Source organism: Mobula hypostoma, chromosome 2, assembly GCF_963921235.1.
Source record: "Mobula hypostoma chromosome 2, sMobHyp1.1, whole genome shotgun sequence".
Taxonomy (NCBI): Eukaryota; Metazoa; Chordata; class Chondrichthyes; order Myliobatiformes; family Myliobatidae; genus Mobula; species Mobula hypostoma.
Genome location: NC_086098.1, coordinates 241,675,572 through 241,695,387, shown reverse-complemented (window position 1 = coordinate 241,695,387; position 19,816 = coordinate 241,675,572). Strand labels below are relative to the sequence as shown.

The 19,816-nt window shown below is 53.1% G+C and overlaps 1 protein-coding gene across 1 annotated transcript in view; it reads left to right on the top strand.

The window, feature by feature from the left end:
- The window catches only part of vps45 (vacuolar protein sorting 45 homolog), a 63,446-nt gene extending 43,630 nt beyond the window's left edge, over positions 1-19,816 (top strand). The window contains exons 11-15 of the mRNA XM_063041816.1: positions 13,796-13,954; positions 15,553-15,660; positions 17,261-17,382; positions 17,925-18,056; positions 19,613-19,816. Of these exons, the coding sequence (XP_062897886.1) occupies positions 13,796-13,954; positions 15,553-15,660; positions 17,261-17,382; positions 17,925-18,056; positions 19,613-19,697 (606 nt within the window). The 3' untranslated portion in view covers positions 19,698-19,816. The remainder of the gene's footprint in view (positions 1-13,795; positions 13,955-15,552; positions 15,661-17,260; positions 17,383-17,924; positions 18,057-19,612) is intronic.

Genomic DNA, 19,816 nt, shown 5'->3' with positions numbered 1-19,816 from the left:
TCTCTCCCTCCCCCTCTCCCCCTCTCTCCCTCTGTCCCTCCCCCTCTCTCCCTCCCCCTCTCTCCCTCTCCCCCTCTCTCCCTCCCCCTCTCTCCCTCCCCCTCTCTCCCTCTCCCCCTCTCCCCCTCTCTCCCTCTCTCCCTCCCCCTCTCTCCCTCCCCCTCTCTCCCTCTCCCCCTCTCCCCCTCTCTCCCTCCCCCTCTCCCCCTCCCCCTCTCCCCCTCCCTCTCTCCCTCTCCCCCTCTCTCCCTCTCTCCCTCTCTCCCTCCCCCTCTCCCCCTCCCTCTCTCCCTCTCCCCCTCTCTCCCTCTCTCCCTCCCCCTCTCCCCCTCCCTCTCTCCCTCTCCCCCTCTCTCCCTCTCTCCCTCCCCCTCTCCCCCTCTCTCCCTCCCCCTCTCTCCCTCTCCCCCTCTCTCCCTCCCCCCCCCACCGAGGGCTCTCTCTCACCCCCGTCCCCACCCCAGCTGTCTCTCATCCCGCCCCCCACACCCGGCTCTCTCCCCCTCCTCCTGGCTCTCTCCCTCCATCCCCCACCGCACCCCTTCCCTCTCATTTCCACATCCAGTCCCTCTCTCTCACACATCCCCCACTCCCCAGACACTGCTGTTCTCTCCACGACGTGCTCACAGACCGCTGAGTGTCTTCATTGTTCACTTGCTGCCCAGGCAGCCCCGCAGAGCTCTGTTTATCTGCTGTAGGAGCTGGCAGGGCCCCAGCTCCAGTGACCTTAAGCCTGTCTCCACAGCACGTTTCCGCACACTGTGTCCTGACAATGGCTGATGTTGTTGACATCCTGTTCTTGGACTGTACTGCGTGACCCTTCCCCCTTATCAGTCTGCCTTCCCGACATTCTCGTTATTCACAGTAAGAGTTCTGAAATGTCTGAGACACCTCCTCTGAGAAAACCTGTCAAACTCACAATGGAAATGATCACAAGCTCTCACGAATTTAAACTCTTCCCCCGCATCACGCACGCTTCAGCTCTATAAATGGAACTAAACATATTCAAGTCTCAGCTGTCTGTACTCTGGGAGAATGTAAAGGGACAGTGTAGAGACAGTTTCACTCTGTGTCTGAGCCCGGGAATGTGTGATGGGACGGTGTAGAGAGAGTTTCACTCTGTGTCTAACCTGGGGACTGTATGAAGGGACAATGTAGAGGGAGTTTCACTCGGTGTCTGACCCCGGGAGTGTGTGATGGGACAGTGTAGAGAGAGTTTCATTCTGTGTCTGAGCCCGGGAGTGTGTGATGGGACGGTGTAGAGGGAGTTTCACTCTGTCTGAGCCCGGGAGTGTGTGATGGGACGGTGTAGAGGGAGTTTCACTCTGTGTCTGAGCCCGGGAGTGTGTGATGGGACGGTGTAGAGAGAGTTTCACTCTGTGTCTAACCTGGGGACTGTATGAAGGGACAATGTAGAGGGAGTTTCACTCGGTGTCTGACCCCGGGAGTGTGTGATGGGACAGTGTAGAGAGAGTTTCACTCTGTGTCTGACCCCAGGAGTGTGTGATGGGACAGTGTAGAGAGAGTTTCACTCTGTGTCTGACCCCAGGAGCGTGTGATGGGACAGTGTAGAGAGAGTTTCACTCTGTGTCTGACCCCGGGAGTGTGTGATGGGACAGTGTAGAGAGAGTTTCACTCTGTGTCTGACCCCAGGAGTGTGTGATGGGACGGTGTGGAGGGAGCTTCACATTATGTCTGACCCCAGGAGTGTGTGATGGGACAGTGTAGAGAGAATTTCACTCTGTGTCTGACCCTGGGAGTGTGTGATGAGATGGTGTGGAGGGAGCTTCACTCTGTGTCTGACCCCGGGAGTGTGTGATGAGATGGTGTGGAGGGAGCTTCACTCTGTGTCTGACCCCGGGAGTGTGTGATGAGATGGTGTGGAGGGAGCTTCACTCTGTGTCTGACCCCGGGAGTGTGTGATGGGACAGTGTAGAGAGAGTTTCACTCTGTGTCTGACCCCGGGAGTGTGTGATGAGACAGTGTGGAGGGAGCTTCACTCTGTGTCTGACCCCGGGAGTGTGTGATGGGACAGTGTGGAGGGAGCTTCACTCTGTGTCTGACCCCGGGAGTGTGTGATGGGAAGGTGTGGAGGGAGATTCACTCTGTGCCTGACCCAGGGAGTGTGTGATGGGACGGTGTGGAGGGAACTTCACTCTGTGTCTGACCCCGGGAGTGTGTGATGAGACAGTGTGGAGGGAGCTTCACTCTGTGTCTGACCCCGGGAGTGTGTGATGGGACGGTGCGGAGGGAGCTTCACTCTGTGTCTGACCCCGGGAGTGTGTGATGAGACAGTGTGGAGGGAGCTTCACTCTGTGTCTGACCCCGGGAGTGTGTGATGGGACAGTGTGGAGGGAGTTTCACTCTGTGTCTGACCCCGGGAGTGTGTGATGGGACGGTGTGGAGGGAGATTCACTCTGTGTGTCTGACCCCGGGAGTGTGTGATGGGACGGTGTAGAGGGAGCTTCACTCTGTGTGTGACTGTGGGAGTGTGTGATGGGATGGTGTAGAGGGAGTTTCACTCTGTGTCTGACCCCGGGAGTGTGTGATGAGACAGTGTGGAGGGAGCTTCACTCTGTGTCTGACCTTTCCCATACTGTGATATGAATCCTATAAATTGCTGTCCCCCTCCACCTTTCATTCTCTTGCCACTCCATGGTTAAACACCCCTCACTATCCTGTACCTAAGGATTAGGAGCAAGAGCTGGCCATCTGGCCCATTCAGCCTGCTTCACCATTCAGTAAGATCATGGCTGATCAGCTCCACCTACCTGCCTTTTGTCCCTAACCCTTAATTCCCGGGCTACGCAAAAACCTATCGCACTCTGTCTTAAATATGTTCAATGAGGTGGCCTTCGCTGCTTCCCCAGACAGAGAATGGCACAGATTCACTGAAAAGCATTCTTGACTGGCTGCATCTCCACCTGGTATGCACAGGATCTGAGAAAGCCTGTAAACCCAGACAGCTCCATCATGGGCATTGAGGGCACCTTCAAAAGGCAGTGCCTCAAGGAGGTGGCATCCATCATGCAGGACCCCCGTCACCCAGGACATGCCCTCTCCTCAATGCTACCATCAGGGAGCAGGTACAGGAGCCTGAGGATTCACACACAACGGTTTAGGAACAGCTCCTTCCCCTCTGCCGTCAAGTTTCAGAACACTACCTCTCTTTTTACACTCCTTATTTATTTTGTTTTCTATTTCTTACTGAAACTTCAGTAAGTTTTTTTATGTATTGCACTGCTTCTCCTCATCTCTGTCCTAAATCTATTTCTCTGAACTTCGAGGCAATGACGCCACGGCAGCGTAGCGGTTAGCACAGCGCTATTACGGTCAGAGTTCAGAGTTCAATCCCGGGGTCATCTGTAAGGAGTTTGTATGTTCTCCCTGTGCAATGTGTGGGTTTCCTCCGGGTGCTCCAGCTTCCTTCCACGGTCCGAAGACACGTCGGTTAGTAGGTTAATGGGTCATTCATTAACTTCGGGTTAAATCGCGGGTTGTCAGAGGTTGTTGGGTGACCGAGGCTCAAAAGGTATATTCCACGCTTTAACACTAAGTAAATAGAAATATAATGTCTCCTAGTTCTAGTCTCACTCACCAGCAGAAACAGCTTTCCTGTCTCTATTTTATCTAATCTTTTCATAACTTTATATGTTTCTATAAATTCCTGCAATATCTGCTTTTTGGAAAAGCAGAAACACTTTATGAGAATTTCCTGGACTTCCTCTACCCGCCGCTGCTCTGCACACTTTGCTACAGTTCAGAGTTACATTTATTAGCTGGCGGTTAAGCTACAGATCATACTGAGAGATGTGTGTCGGCGGAGGGAAGTGAGATATATTCGATCCGTACCTCTCCCTTACTGGTTTAGTACCCCTCGCTCAGGTAGTGCCCCACACTTCGGAGGCACTGAGACCATGGATGTTGTGTCCTAGCTGTCCATAGTAGCGATACACAAGCCAGGGCAGTCCGGTATGGAGAGCCAGCTGTTCCCACGCAGCAGACTCCCCCTCTCCACACAGTTGATGAATCCAACAGAACGGCCAAGACCGATTATAGTTTGGCACTCGTGGTGTCATGGGTATTGTCAGTCAGCGTTGAACTCAACGTAGGACTGCCTTAGGGACTCCAGCTCCGGATTTTTCCTCGGGGTTTACTCCCGAAGCCTTCCCCACGAGCTGCAAGGCAGCAGAGGTTTGAGGTTAGAGTTTTCCCTCTCCAAGATCAGCTGCCAGCCACGGCTGCCAAGCCCCATCTGCCCGGAGTGACTGGTTTTAAGGCACCAGTAACCCACCTTTGCCCCTTCTCCTGCCAGTAGGAACAATTCTGTTGGGCTTAGTAGCTAAGCCACATGTGAAGGCCAGCAGTTGTTTGAGCCATTGGGAACATTTAATAGGTAATGCGAGCTTACACCCACTACCCCCCGGCTATAACAACCTTAAGGATCCTGTGGAGATAACTTCTGAGAATTTTTGTTTCAGCTGCAACTTGATCCATTCCTTCGTCAAGGCCAAAGTTGAGTTTATTCTCAGATGCACGAGTCCACGTGTGCACAAGGGCAATGAAAAGCTTCCTGGCTGCAGCATTACAGACACGTAACGTCAGATACACAGCATTCACAAGAGAGACTTCAGATACACAGCATTCACAAGAGCGACGTCAGATACACAGCATTCACAAGAGAGACGTCAGATACACAGCATTCACAAGAGAGACATATACTGTATTAGAGGCATAAATTGTACTGATTTTTTTTACAAGAAAGAATACGATAATAACACACGTAAAAGATCATTGTGGTGCAAAGTAGTCATAGTGTTTCTCTACTTGGGTAGTGGGTAGGGCCTTCATGGGTGGTTTAGCTACTAAACCCTGTAGAACAGTTTCTACTGACTGAAGGAGCAAAGACAGATTACTGGTGCCTTAAAACTAGTCGCTTCAGGCCGATGGGGCTCACCAGCCGTGGTTGGCAGCTCATCTAAGAGAAGGAAGACTCTGATCTCCAACCTCCGTATATCCACTCATGGGGAAGGCTTTGGGAGTAAACCCCATGGGAAAAATCCGGAGCTGGAGTCCCTAAGGCAGTCCTACATTGAGTTCAAAGTTGACTGCCAAACTGTATCGGTCCCTGCAGTTCCTTTGGGTTCATCAACTGTGTGGGGAGAGTTTGCTCTCCGTATCGTACTGCCCTGGCATGTGTACCAACTGAACGTATACAGCTAGGACACAACATCCATGACCCCTACTAACAGATGGCCTGTTGATTAGGGTCGTGCTTGTTGGTTCAAGAATTGAATGGTTGAAGGGAAGTAGCTGTTCTTGACGCAAACATGAGGAAATCTGCAGATGCTGGAATTTCAAGCAACACACAAATGATAGGAGAAGACAGGAGGGAGAGGGATGGAGCCAAGAGCTGGAAAGTTGATTGGCGAAAGGGATAAGAGAGGATCATGGGACAGGAGGCCTTTTTCTCCCTCTGTCCCTCTCACTATACTTCTTGCCCATCCTCTGGGCTCCCCCCCCCCTTCTTTCTCCCTAGGCCTCCTATCATTTCGGATCTCCCCTCCCCCTCCCACTTTCAAATCTCTTATTAGCTCTTCTTTCAATTACTCCTGATGAAGGGTCTCAGCCTGAACCGTTGACTGTACCTCTTCCTAGAGATGCTGCCTGGCCTGCTGCGTTCACCAGCAACTTTTATGTGTGTTGCTAGCTGTTCTTAAACCTGGTGGTGTGAGAGTTCAGGTTTCTGTACCTCCTGCCGGATGGGAGACAACATTCAAATTGTTTTTATATATATAGCTGCGTGGATCAACCATGGCCATTGGTCTAGGCAGGGTATTTTTACATGCCCTGAAAACTACACAGCACTTTAAATGTTTTTTGTAATATGCATTCTGTGAATACTTAGAGTAAAAATTGAAAAGATCCCTTGCTTTGAATTTTCCTTTAAAGTGCCTCTTGCACAATCTCTAACTGACTCCAGCCTGGTCCTTGACCAACAGCATCTCCAGGCCGGGTCTTCACGTGCTGCCACTGGAACCCCCATCTCCCCTTCCTCACCACTCTGCAATCCCGTGTATCTGAGGTCCCACCGTCAGCTCCTGGGTCCTTGGAGACTCCATCTTCTTCTCACCCCCACCTTCCTTGAAAACCCCAAACCTCCCCTCTCCACAGACACGACCAAACCTCTGATCCTTTGCTCTGATCCGTGCCGGGTTTTCACAACCCCCTCTCTCCTTCCCCTCTCTGAGGCAGAACGGTCTGTTGTCAGTAGGGGCCTCACCTTTGTTCCCCTGCACCTACACCCCACTGAGTTCCACACCCCCATGGCTTAGCTCTTCTTCTGCCTCCTCCATCTCCAAGCCTACATCTTTGTCAAGGACTCCACATCCTACACCAATGACCCCTTCTCCCATCTTCAGCACTCCCCTTCCTGAACACCCCCCTCTAGTCTTCTGCCTCCTCTGGATCTTTTCATCGCCAACTGCCGATGAGACATTAACCATCTCTGCTTTACCATTCCTCATTCCAACTCCTTCCGAACACGCTTCTCTCCACTCCCTCCGCACTAATCCTAGCAGTCTGTAGTTGCTGTAGTAGTCTGGCAGACTGACCTCTACCTTGCTGAGGCCAGGCGACAACTCGCAGATACCTCCTCTTAATTACACCCCCCCACCCCGATTAGGACCCCACTAAGGAGGACCAGGCCATTGTCTCCCACACATCACTGACCTTATTAACAACGGGAATCTCCCATCCACTGTCACCAACCTCATAGTTTCCTTACCCCGCTCCTCCTGTTTCTGAGTCCTACTTAAGATCCATGAACCTAACTGTCCCGGTAGACCCATTGTTTCTGCTTGTTTCTCCCCTACTGAACTCGTATCTGCATACCTTGACTCTGTTTTAGCTCCCCCCCTCCTCTCCCCAGTTCAGTCCCTTCCGACCTACATCCATGACACCTCACACACTGTGGATCTTTTCAGCTCCTTCAAGTTCCCTAGCCAAGATCGTCTCATTTTCATCATGAACATCCAGTCCCTATGCACCTGCATCCCCCATCAGGAGGGCCTTAAAGTTCTCCGCTTCTTTCTGGATAACATACCCAACCAGTGTATTAATTGAGGGGTATAATGAAATACAGTACAACAAAGAAAATCTTCTGTGAACTTTTTCTCGTCTGTCTTGGCATGGCAATAAGGGTATGTGCACGGGAGCATTGCAGTTACTGGGTGGTGCACATGCGCAGCTTGAACAGAGCAGTGACGGGAGCTGTGATAAGATGACATGGCCGGGATGGTGGGGATCTTTGATGAGGGATGTTGCCTCCTTGAGGCAGTGCCTCCTGTAGATGGTGGGGAGAGATGTCCCTGAGATGCCTAGGGCTGAGTCCACTCTTCTGTCTGGCTTCTTTCATTCCTGTGCATTGGAATTGCCAAACCAGTCAGGACACTTTCAACAGAACATCTGCAGAAGTTTGTAAGTGGGAATCGGGAGGAGAAGATGGCAGCGTGCCTGTGTGTGCGCAGCCCTCCGGTGAAAAATGATATCATAACTGTTAAATAGGGGCCGTGGACAATTCTGATTTGATGGAGAATGGACATGAAAGCACAGAGGAACATCTGGAGAAATTTCAGAAACGCCCGTTTGCTGCTGTCGTTACTGTGTGGTCGGGAATCTTTCGGAGGGTAGGCCTCAAAATCCCCGGCCTTGCCTGCTTTTGGCGACCAAGAAGGAGGTCGACTCGTTCGGACAGAGACGGCGCTCAGTACTCGGTGACGGAGAGCTGACCAGAGCTTGAAGTTTTCGGATGACTCAGAGACGGATTGTGGTCGGCATGACAGGGAGAGTTTTTCTTCCCTCTCCCGAATGCGTGAGATGTGGGACATTTGAGAAACTTTGAACTTTACTGTGCTCATGGACTTCCTTCATCAAGTTATGGTATTGTTACACTGTTTGTAACTATATGTTATAATTAAAAACAGAAACAACAGAAATTCTGCAGATGCTGGAAATTCAAGCAACACACATCAAAGTTGCTGGTGAACGCAGCAGGCCAGGCAGCATCTGTAGGAAGAGGTACAGTCAACGTTTCAGGCCGAGACCCTTCGTCAGGACTAACTGAAGGAAGAGTGAGTAAGGGATTTGAAAGTTGGAGGGGGAGGGGGAGATCCAAAATGATAGGAGAAGACAGGAGGGGGAGGGATGGAGCCAAGAGCTGGACAGGTGATTGGCAAAAGGGGATACGAGAGGATCATGGGACAGGTAAACTTGAGGGCAGGGTGACCAGGTAAACTTCCTCCAAACTAAAGGTGTAGCTATGGGCACCCGTATGGGTCCTAGCTATGCCTGCCTTTTTGTTGGGTTTGTGGAACAATCTATGTTCCGTGCCTATTCTGGTATCTGTCCCCCACTTTTCCTTCGCTACATCGACGACTGCATTGGCGCTGCTTCCTGCAGTTTATTAACTTTGCCTCCAACTTTCACCCTGCCCTCAAGTTTACCTGGTTCATTTCCGGCACCTTCCTCCCCTTTCTAGATCTTTCTGTCTCTGTCTCTGGAAACAGCTTATCCACTGATGTCTACTATAAGCCTACTGACTCTCACAGCTATCTGGACTATTCCTCTTCTCACCCTGTCTCTTGCAAAAACGCCATCCCCTTCTCGCAATTCCTCTGTCTCTGCCACATCTGCTCTCAGGATGAGGCTTTTCATTCTAGGACGAGGGAGATGTCTTCCTTTTTTAAAGAAAGGGGCTTCCCTTCCTCCACTATCAACTCTGCCCTTAAGCGCATCTCCCCCATTTCACGTACATCTGCTCTCACTCCATCCTCCCGCCACCCCACTAGGAATAGGGTTCCCCTGGTCCTCACCTACCACCCCACCAGCCTCCGGGTCCAACATATTATTCTCTGTAACTTCCACCACCTCCAACGGGATCCCACCACTAAGCACATCTTTCCCTCCCCCCCCCCGCATTCCGCAGGGATCGCTCCCTACACAAATCCCTTGTCCATTCGTCCCCCCCCCCATCCCACTGATCTCCCTCCTGGCACTTATCCGTGTAAGCGGAACAAGTGCTACACATGCCCTTACACTTCCTCCCTTACCACCATTCAGGGCCCCAAACAGTCCTTCCAGGTGATGCAACACTTCACCTGTGAGACGACTGGGGTGATATACTGCATCCGGTGCTCCCAATGTGGCCTTTTATATATTGGCGAGACCCGACGCAGACTGGGAGACCGCTTTGCTGAACATCTACGCTCTGTCCGCCAGAGAAAGCAGGATCTCCCAGTGGTCACACATTTTAATTCCACATCCCATTCCCATTCTGACATGTCTATCCACAGCCTCCTCTACTGTAAAGATGAAGCCACACTCAGGTTGGAGGAACAACACCTTATATTCCGTCTGGGTAGCCTCCAACCTGATGGCATGAACATCGACTTCTCTAACTTCCGCTAATGCCCCACCTCCCACCGTACCCCATCTGTTACTTATTTTTATGCACACATTCTTTCTCTCACTCTCCTTTTTCTCCCTCTGTCCCTCTGAATATACCCCTTGCCCATCCACTGGGTCCCCCCCCACCTTGTCTTTCTTCCCGGACCTCCTGTCCCATGATCCTCTCGTATCCCTTTTGCCTATCACCTGTCCAGCTCTTGGCTCCATCCCTCCCCCTCCTGTCTTCTCCTATCATTTTGGATCTCCCCCTCCCCCTCCAACTTTCAAATCCCTTACTCACTCTTCCTTCAGTTAGTCCTGACGAAGGGTCTCGGCCTGAAACGTCGACTGCACCTCTTCCTACAGATGCTGCCTGGCCTGCTGCGTTCACCAGCAACTTTGATATGTTATAATTATGTGGTTTTGTCAGTTTTTTCAGTCTTGGTCTGTCCTGTGTTTTGTGATATCACACCAGAGGAAATAATGTATCATTTCTTAATGCATGCATTACTAAATGACATTAAAAGAGGACTGCGTGTCTTCATAATCATCATAAGTGTTCGGCGATAAGCTGAACCTTCTTAACCTCCTAAGAAAGTAAAGATGCTTTTTGCTTTTGTAATACCTCAGGGTACTTCCCTTTAACCATTGGGTTCTTGAAACAACCAGCCAAACCCTAATCACTACATCAGGATGGCAACACTGTGAACAGTCAGGTTCAGAGTCACTGGCATATGTTGTGAAATTCGTTGTTGTGTGGCAGCAGAAGAGTGCAATCCATAATAATAAAAACTAAATTACAATAAAAATAGTGGTGGGGGGGGGACTGAGGTGGCTTCACTGTCCATTCAGAAATCTGATGGCGGTGGAGAAGGAGCCGTTCCTGAAACGTTGAGTGTGTGTCTTCAGGCTCCTGCACCTCCTTCTTGACGGCAGCAACGAGAGGAGGGCATGTCCTGGGTGATGGGGGTCCTGAAAGATGGATGCCACCTTTCTGAGCCATCCTCTTTTGAAGGTGTCCTGGGTGCTGGGAGGGTGAGTACCCGCGATGGAGCTGGCTGGGTTTGCATTTTTCTGCAGTTTTTTCTGATCCTGCGCCGTGGTCCCTCTGTTCCAGACCGTGAAGCTGTCCACGATTTCCATCTGTAGATATGTGTAAGCTGCAACACACTTCCCTTGTTCTGATTATGCTCAAAAGTTGTGTTTAGTTTATATTCTTGTGACTGTTGTGTACTCGCCTTTACTTAATGGAGTTTAGAAAAATGAGGGGGATCTCATTAAAACCTATTAAATATTAAAAGACCTAGATGGAGTGGACACGGAGAGGATGTTTTCTATGGTGGGGGAGTCTAGGACCAGAGGGCACAGCCTCAGAATAGAAGGATGCCCCTTTCAGAACAGAGATGAGGAGGAATTTCTTTAGCCAGAGGGTGGTGAATCTGTGGAATTCATTGCCACAGACGGCTGTGGAGGCCAAGTCATTGCGTACGTTTAAAGTGGAGGTTGATATGTTTTTTTTTACCACTAATCTTTCATTGCAACACCAACAAATTACATTCAATACAACCAGTTACCGATTACATTTTGACTGTTTAACCCAGCCACCCCCAACCCTCATCACCATTCCCCCCCACCCCTCATCCTCATTGTCGTCCCCACCCCCTCTCCACCCCACCCCCTCTCCCCCCATCCCTCTCCCCTCCACCAACCAAATGAATAGTACTGCATACACAGAGCATTCCTATTTTAACAGAAGATCTTTTAAGTTAGATATCAAATTTGTCCACATTAAGATTGTGTCTGGTTGTGCATCATTTACTCTTGCCGATGATAGTTCCAGGTAAGAAATATCCAAAAAGATCCAAAGCCAGTGAGTATTTGAAATATCATGAGGAGGTTTCCAACGCTGGACTACAATCTTCTCAGCTGCAGTCAGGCCTCCCAGCCAGACTTTGCGTGTTTTTTCCGTAAGGGAAAGATGGGAGTCATCATTTAGAAGATGTACAGCAGGGATATGTTCTTGATTAGTAAGGGTGTCAAAGGTTACGGGAAAAAGGTGGGAGAATGTGATTGAGAGAGATAATTAATCAGCCATGATAGATGGTGGAGCAGTCTCAATGGGCCGAATGGCCTATGTCATAGTATCTGATGCTATGCGCCTGAGATGCTGCTGCAAGTAGGTTTTGCATTGCACCTGTGCAGTCGTGTAAGACAGTGAAGTTGAGTTTGATGTTCAACTTGCTCCTTCAAGACCAGAGTGGTAAGGGAGGCAAGAGTTAACTGCAAGCTCGAGGGTCTTCCTTCCCGACCTCGCTGACAGCCAGCGTCCGTAACTCGCTCATTGTGCTTGCCACAGGGTGTTCCTTGTGCTGGTGGGCAGGGTGAGGAGGGTCGGAGCGTGGAGGATAGTGTCTCCTCTGTTCGATGACATCTCACACAGTCCCAGAGGCCGAGGTGATGACCTGCGAACAACCGGTGGATGTCGGGCGAGGCTGCCAGCTGTCGCTGGTCTCCCTCATGCCTGGCATCGTTCCCATGGACACACACTGGGGTGTGCCAGCCCTCCCAGCTCGCGACACCTGGGCTCACCACGCCAGCTGCCTGGGAAGTGCCGGAGTCCACTCGTTCAGGGAACTGTTACTCCCACCAGCCCCCCCCCCCGCTGCCCACTCGATGAGGGCTGGTCACTGAAGTACTACCCCACTGACGTTCCCTGGACACACGCAGATGCACACTCTCATGCTTACCCTCTGACTCAGGCAAAAAGACACACACACACACACCTACCCTTCTGATCCCCACCCACCCTGCACCCCCACCCCTCCACCCCTCTGACACAGCATGACATTCTGAACGTCCCCGTGCACGAGTATGCACACCTACCCTTCTGATCCCCACCCACCCTGCACCCCCACCCCTCCACCCCTCTGACACAGCATGACATTCTGAACGTCCCCGTGCACGAGTATGCACACCTACCCTTCTGATCCCCACCCACCCTGCACCCCCACCCCTCCACCCCTCTGACACAGCATGACATTCTGAACGTCCCCGTGCACGAGTATGCACACCTACCCTTCTGATCCCCACCCACCCTGCACCCCCACCCCTCCACCCCTCTGACACAGCATGACATTCTGAACGTCCCCGTGCACGAGTATGCACACCTACCCTTCTGATCCCCACCCACCCTGCACCCCCACCCCTCCACCCCTCTGACACAGCATGACATTCTGAACGTCCCCGTGCACGAGTATGCACACCTACCCTTCTGATCCCCACCCACCCTGCACCCCCACCCCTCCACCCCTCTGACACAGCATGACATTCTGAACGTCCCCGTGCACGAGTATGCACACCTACCCTTCTGATCCCCACCCACCCTGCACCCCCACCCCTCCACCCCTCTGACACAGCATGACATTCTGAACGTCCCCGTGCACGAGTATGCACACCTACCCTTCTGATCCCCACCCACCCTGCACCCCCACCCCTCCACCCCTCTGACACAGCATGACATTCTGAACGTCCCCGTGCACGAGTATGCACACCTACCCTTCTGATCCCCACCCACCCTGCACCCCCACCCCTCCACCCCTCTGACACAGCATGACATTCTGAACGTCCCCGTGCACGAGTATGCACACCTACCTTCTGATCCCCACCCACCCTGCACCCCCACCCCTCCACCCCTCTGACACAGCATGACATTCTGAACGTCCCCGTGCACGAGTATGCACACCTACCCTTCTGATCCCCACCCACCCTGCACCCCCACCCCTCCACCCCTCTGACACAGCATGACATTCTGAACGTCCCCGTGCACGAGTATGCACACCTACCTTCTGATCCCCACCCACCCTGCACCCCCACCCCTCCACCCCTCTGACACAGCATGACATTCTGAACGTCCCCGTGCACGAGTATGCACACCTACCCTTCTGATCCCCACCCACCCTGCACCCCCACCCCTCCACCCCTCTGACACAGCATGACATTCTGAACGTCCCCGTGCACGAGTATGCACACCTACCTTCTGATCCCCACCCACCCTGCACCCCCACCCCTCCACCCCTCTGACACAGCATGACATTCTGAACGTCCCCGTGCACGAGTATGCACACCTACCCTTCTGATCCCCACCCACCCTGCACGGAAAGATCACAGAGTCAGGGGCCTCCCCTCTCATTGATGTCCCAACGTCTGTCAGTGCCCGTGTGTGAAACCAGTAGCAGCCAGCCCACCACCAGCATTTAACAGGGCAGATCACCCGCCGCACCTTTCCCAGGCGCATTGACCCCAACTGGCATGGCTGATAACCCTGACCCGATGTCTGTACCTCCTGCAGAACGTGAAGAGGTTGCTCGAGGACCCAAAGGTGACAGACCTGGATGTCACAAGGCTGGTAATGTTGTACGCACTACGCTACGAGAAACATCAGGACAAAAACCTCAGCTCACTCCTACAAACCATGAGCCATCGACGCATCTCAGAAACATACAGACAGGTGAGGCTAGCTCAGTGGGACTGGCTCAGTCACTGTACATCAATAAGCGAGAGTAACGGTGGGGTCTGTCACTGTATAACACTGGGGTACGGTACCGGTGGGGACGGGTCTGTCACTGTATAACACTGGGGTACAGTACCGGTGGGGACGGGTCTGTCACTGTATAACACTGGGGTACGGTACCGGTGGGGATGCATCTGTCACTGTATAACACCGGGGTACGGTACCGGTGAGGATGGGTCTGTCACTGTATAACACTGGGGTACGGTACCGGTGGGGACGGGTCTGTCACTGTATAACACTGGGGTACAGTACCGGTGGGGACGGGTCTGTCACTGTATAACACTGGGGTACAGTACCGGTGGGGATGGGTCTGTCACTGTATAACACTGGGGTACGGTACCGGTGGGGACGGGTCTGTCACTGTATAACACTGGGGTACAGTACCGGTGGGGATGGGTCTGTCACTGTATAACACTGGGGTACAGTACCGGTGGTGATGGGTCTGTCACTGTATAACACTGGGGTACAGTACCGGTGGGGATGTGTCTGTCACTGTATAACACTGGGGTACAGTACTGGTGGGGATGGGTCTGTCACTGTATAACACTGGGGTACAGTACTGGTGGGGACGGGTCTGTCACTGTATAACACCGGGGTACGGTACCGGTGAGGATGGGTCTGTCACTGTATAACACCGGGGTACGGTACCGGTGAGGATGGGTCTGTCACTGTATAACACCGGGGTACGGTACCGGTGGGGATGTGTCTGTCACTGTATAACACCGGGGTACGGTACCGGTGGGGATGGGTCTGTCACTGTATAACACCGGGGTACGGTACTGGTGGGGACGGGTCTGTCACTGTATAACACCGGGGTACGGTACCGGTGAGGATGGGTCTGTCACTGTATAACACTGGGGTACGGTACTGGTGGGGACGGGTCTGTCACTGTATAACACTGGGGTACAGTACCGGTGGGGATGGGTCTGTCACTGTATAACACTGGGGTACGGTACCGGTGGGGACGGGTCTGTCACTGTATAACACTGGGGTACAGTACCGGTGGGGATGGGTCTGTCACTGTATAACACTGGGGTACAGTACCGGTGGTGATGGGTCTGTCACTGTATAACACTGGGGTACAGTACCGGTGGGGATGTATCTGTCACTGTATAACACTGGGGTACAGTACTGGTGGGGATGGGTCTGTCACTGTATAACACTGGGGTACAGTACTGGTGGGGACGGGTCTGTCACTGTATAACACCGGGGTACAGTACCGGTGGGGATGGGTCTGTCACTGTATAACACCGGGGTACGGTACCGGTGAGGATGGGTCTGTCACTGTATAACACCGGGGTACGGTACCGGTGGGGATGGGTCTGTCACTGTATAACACCGGGGTACGGTACCAGTGGGGATGGGTCTGTCACTGTATAACACCGGGGTACGGTACCGGTGGGGATGGGTCTGTCACTGTATAACACCGGGGTACGGTACCAGTGGGGATGGGTCTGTCACTGTATAACACCGGGGTACGGTACCGGTGGGGACTGTGTAACACTCCATTTGTGTCTCCATCTCTCTTTCTCCAGTTAGTGACGGGAATCGTGGAATACGGGAGGATAAAGGTCAGCAGTGACGACCTTGTGACGCCCAAGGATGCAGTTGCCTTCACAAAACAATTCTTCAAAGGATTTAAGGTTCTGTCTGATTGTCCCCTCCCTCCCACTGCCTGCCTTTTGTCAGGGGCACACACCCCTCGGTGATTTTGACGTTCCCCTTACCCCAGCCCCACAGGACATCAGTAACCAGGTGTCATGTCTCTCCACATCACATTTCAGCAGGACCAGCTCACCCTCTCCCTGTTCATCCGCCCCAAATATGGGACAAACTACTGCAGTTGGGGGGCGGGGGGGAGTAGGTCGGAGAGAAATGCAGCCTGGACAGAGACATTCAGTCCATCAAGTATTCACAGGTAAGCAGCAGTTACAGGGAGATAGTGCCAACTCTTCACGCACACACACAGAGACACGCTCCTGGCTGTCCAACTTTTTCTTTCTTCTCCTCTCCCTCACTCCTCCTTCACACTCCTCTCCCTCCCTCCTCCTTCACACTCCTCTCCCTCCCTCCTCCTTCACACTCCTCTCCCTCACTCCTCCTTCACACTCCTCTCCCTCACTCCTCCTTCACACTCCTCTCCCTCCTCCTTCACACTCCTCTCCCTCACTCCTCCTTCACACTCCTCTCCCTCACTCCTCCTTCACACTCCTCTCCCTCCTTCCTCCTTCACACTCCTCTCCCTCACTCCTCCTTCACACTCCTCTCCCTCACTCCTCCTTCACACTCCTCTCCCTCACTCCTCCTTCACACTCTTCTCCCTCACTCCTCCTTCACACTCCTCTCCCTCCTCCTTCACACTCCTCTCCCTCACTCCTACTTCACACCTCTCCCTCACTCCTCCTTCACACTCCTCTCCCTCCCTCCTCCTTCACACTCCTCTCCCTCCTCCTTCACACTCCTCTCCCTCCTCCTTCACACTCCTCTCCCTCCTCCTTCACACTCCTCTCCCTCACTCCTCCTTCACACTCCTCTCCCTCCCTCCTCCTTCACACCTCTCCCTCACTCCTCCTTCACACTCCTCTCCCTCACTCCTCCTTCACACCTCTCCCTCACTCCTCCTTCACACTCCTCTCCCTCCTCCTTCACACTCCTCTCCCTCACTCCTCCTTCACACCTCTCCCTCACACCTCCTTCACACTCCTCTCCCTCCCTCCTCCTTCACACTCCTCTCCCTCCCTCCTCCTTCACACTCCTCTCCCTCCTCCTTCACACTCCTCTCCCTCCCTCCTCCACACTCCTCTGCCTCCTCCTTCACACTCCTCTCCCTCCTCCTTCACACTCCTCTCCCTCACTCCTCCTTCACACTCCTCTCCCTCACTCCTCCTTCACACTCCTCTCCCTCACTCCTCCTTCACACTCCTCTCCCTCCTCCTTCACACTCCTCTCCCTCACTCCTCCTTCACATCTGTCTCTTGTCTGACTTTCTCTCTCGTCTCTTTCCTCTCTTGCTCCTTCTCTCCCTCCTCCTCTCTCTCTCTCTCTCTCTCTCTCTTGCCTCTCTCTCTCTCTCTCTCTCTCTTGCCTCTCTCTTCCCTCTCTCTCGTTCTCCCCTTTGCATTCTCTCACACACTCTCCCTGTTGAACGTTCCCGGAGATTAGAATAGACCCCTTATCCCTGGGCTGTGAGATTGGCTCTGCCTGCCGTCACTGCTGAGTGACGTACCAGTCTTTCCTGTGCAGGGCGTTGAGAACGTGTACACCCAGCACCAGCCCAGACTTCATGACACTCTGGACCAGCTTCTGAAGGGAAAACTGAAGAGCAACGACTACCCCTTCCTCGGGAACACCGTACTGCGGGACCGGTAAGTAACAACGTTTGGTTGGTAACCATGAGGTTGAGAATGCAGTGTCCCTTGACCCCACCATGGAGAGGGATCTGTTCCTCCACTGATGTCTCGTATTCTCCTCCCTTTGAAGGGGTGTCCATTAATGTTTTAATAATCGATAGATTTCAGTGAGATTCCCCCCCCCCCTTCTTCTGAACTGCAGTGAGTACAGGCCCAGAGTCATCACACGCTTCTCATACAGTAACCCTTTCATTCCCAGGAACATTCTCATGAGCCTCCTCTGGACCCTGTCTTATACCAGCACATCTTTTCTTAGATCAGGGGCCCAAAGCTGCTCACAATACTCCAGGTGCCGTCTGACCAATGCCATATATAACCTCAGCATTGCATCTTTCCTTTTGAAATTCTCACCCCCTTAAATAGATTCCCTTCTCTAGTTCCCCACTCTCACCTCCGTCTGGAACACACCAACTCCCCAACCGGGCAGCATCCGATCTCAACGCTGGCCTTCCTCCCTATGAAACTCGCTCTTCACTCCCACCCCTCCCTGCCCGCAGGCCCCAGGACGTGGTGGTATTCCTGATCGGTGGCGCAACGTACGAGGAGGCGCAGACCGTGTACAACCTGAATCGGACCAACCCCGGAGTGAGAATCGTGCTGGGAGGGACCACCATACACAACACCAAGAGGTGGGTCATAGGCGAGGTGGTGGTAGGTGCCACTTTGGCATCCGCTCACAGCAGTGGCTGCTCCTCTGCATATCCAGGGCCTGATCCCCAGTGGCCTGGTCAGCTGGGAACTCCCAGTGGCCACACCGATGGCCCGGGGTCTGTTCTCCCCGAGACCAGCAGTTTGGCTCTTTGAGATTGGGGATCAAGTGAAAGAATGGGAAAGGGTTAACACATTGGAATTGTGGGCGGAGAGATGGAAGTTCTAATGTATTGGGATTGGTAATGGGGAACCATTGGTAAAGGGTTAACACAGTGTGATTTGAGACGGAATGGGAAACGGTTAACCCTTTGCAGTTGTGGGAAGGCAGGCAGCAGAATCAGTGGCCAGCTCCGTAGTGCAGAGAGATTTGAGCTCAGCTTGTAGACCCCCCCACCCAGGACACCGTGCTACCAGTTTGGAGTGTTAGCAAGGGACAGGGGGTTAATCGTTGGAATGCCGAGCCATACACTGAGCCTTCTGGAGAGGCCTGGCTAACCAGTAACTCGATCACCCTGTGCTGGAGATGGCCCTCAATAATTTAGAACGGTTCTGGTCTGAACCCAAGACAGCTGAGAGGAACAGGTGGACAGTTCCGGATGGAGCGGGTGGTGGGGAGAAGGGCCTGGATGTGACCAGAACTGGTTCTTGCCTCCCTCCCTGCAGGGTACGGTCCCCACCCTCACCCCTACTGCCCCCTCCTTTAGTATTTCATTTTCCTGTCATTTCTCCTGTTGAAGAAACTCTCGTCCCAAGTTTTGCTTCCTGCCCCTTTCCAGAACCTCGTCTCCCAAATATTCCAGCAAGAGAGCAGGGACTGGGGGAGGGAGGGAGGGATGGAGGGAATGCCGTGTGAGTGGCAGCAAGGATAGGGGGGAGTGTGCTGTGGAGAGGCAGCGGGGTTGGGGGGTAGTATTGAGGATGGGGGAGAGGGGGCGACGAGGAGAGGCCGACAGGCTGCCGGTGGGGAAACAAGTGAGCATGACGCCACAGGAGAGATACTGAGGAGGGAAGTGACGTACCAGGGTTGGGACGGTGAGCAGGGAGGGTGCTGCAGGAGGAGCAACGAGACTCTACGTGAGCACCACGGGAGTGTAGTGATTACCGCGATGCTGTTACAGCTTGGGGCGTCGGAGAGTAGAGTTCAATTCTGTAAGGAGTCTGTACGTGGAATGCCAGGGTTTTCTCCGGGTGCCCCAGTGTCCGCAGTCCAAAGGCGTACCATTTGGTAGGTTAATTGCTCATTGTAAATTGTCCCGTGATTTAGGCTGGGGTTCAATTGGCGTTACTGGGTGATGCAGCTCGAAGGGCTGATAGGGCTTGTTCTATCCTGTATCTCGATAAATAAATCTAAATAAGATGTGGGATCATGCTGTGCTGGTTCTACCCCACCTCCCCCCAATTCCCTGAGCAATTGGCCTGCCCCCTCCCCATCCCCCTCCACCCCTGCCTGTCCTCCTGCATGACACTCCCTGCGGTTGTGACCCGGGCCATTGGACGACGTCTGTGTAATCCCGGATTTTCCCTTGCTCCCTAGCTTCCTGGAGGAACTGGTGTCTTCTGGCTTCCACAACCGGGGGACGGGAAAGCTGGATGAAATGAGTCGCTCGTCTCGCTGGTGAAACTCCCGCCGATGCTTCCACCGGCACCTCCTCCGTTCCCCGCGGCCGTGACTGCGCCCAGCACCGTGAAACACTTGACCTGCACTTTGCCTGTACATGCAATACAAACGTTAACTCTC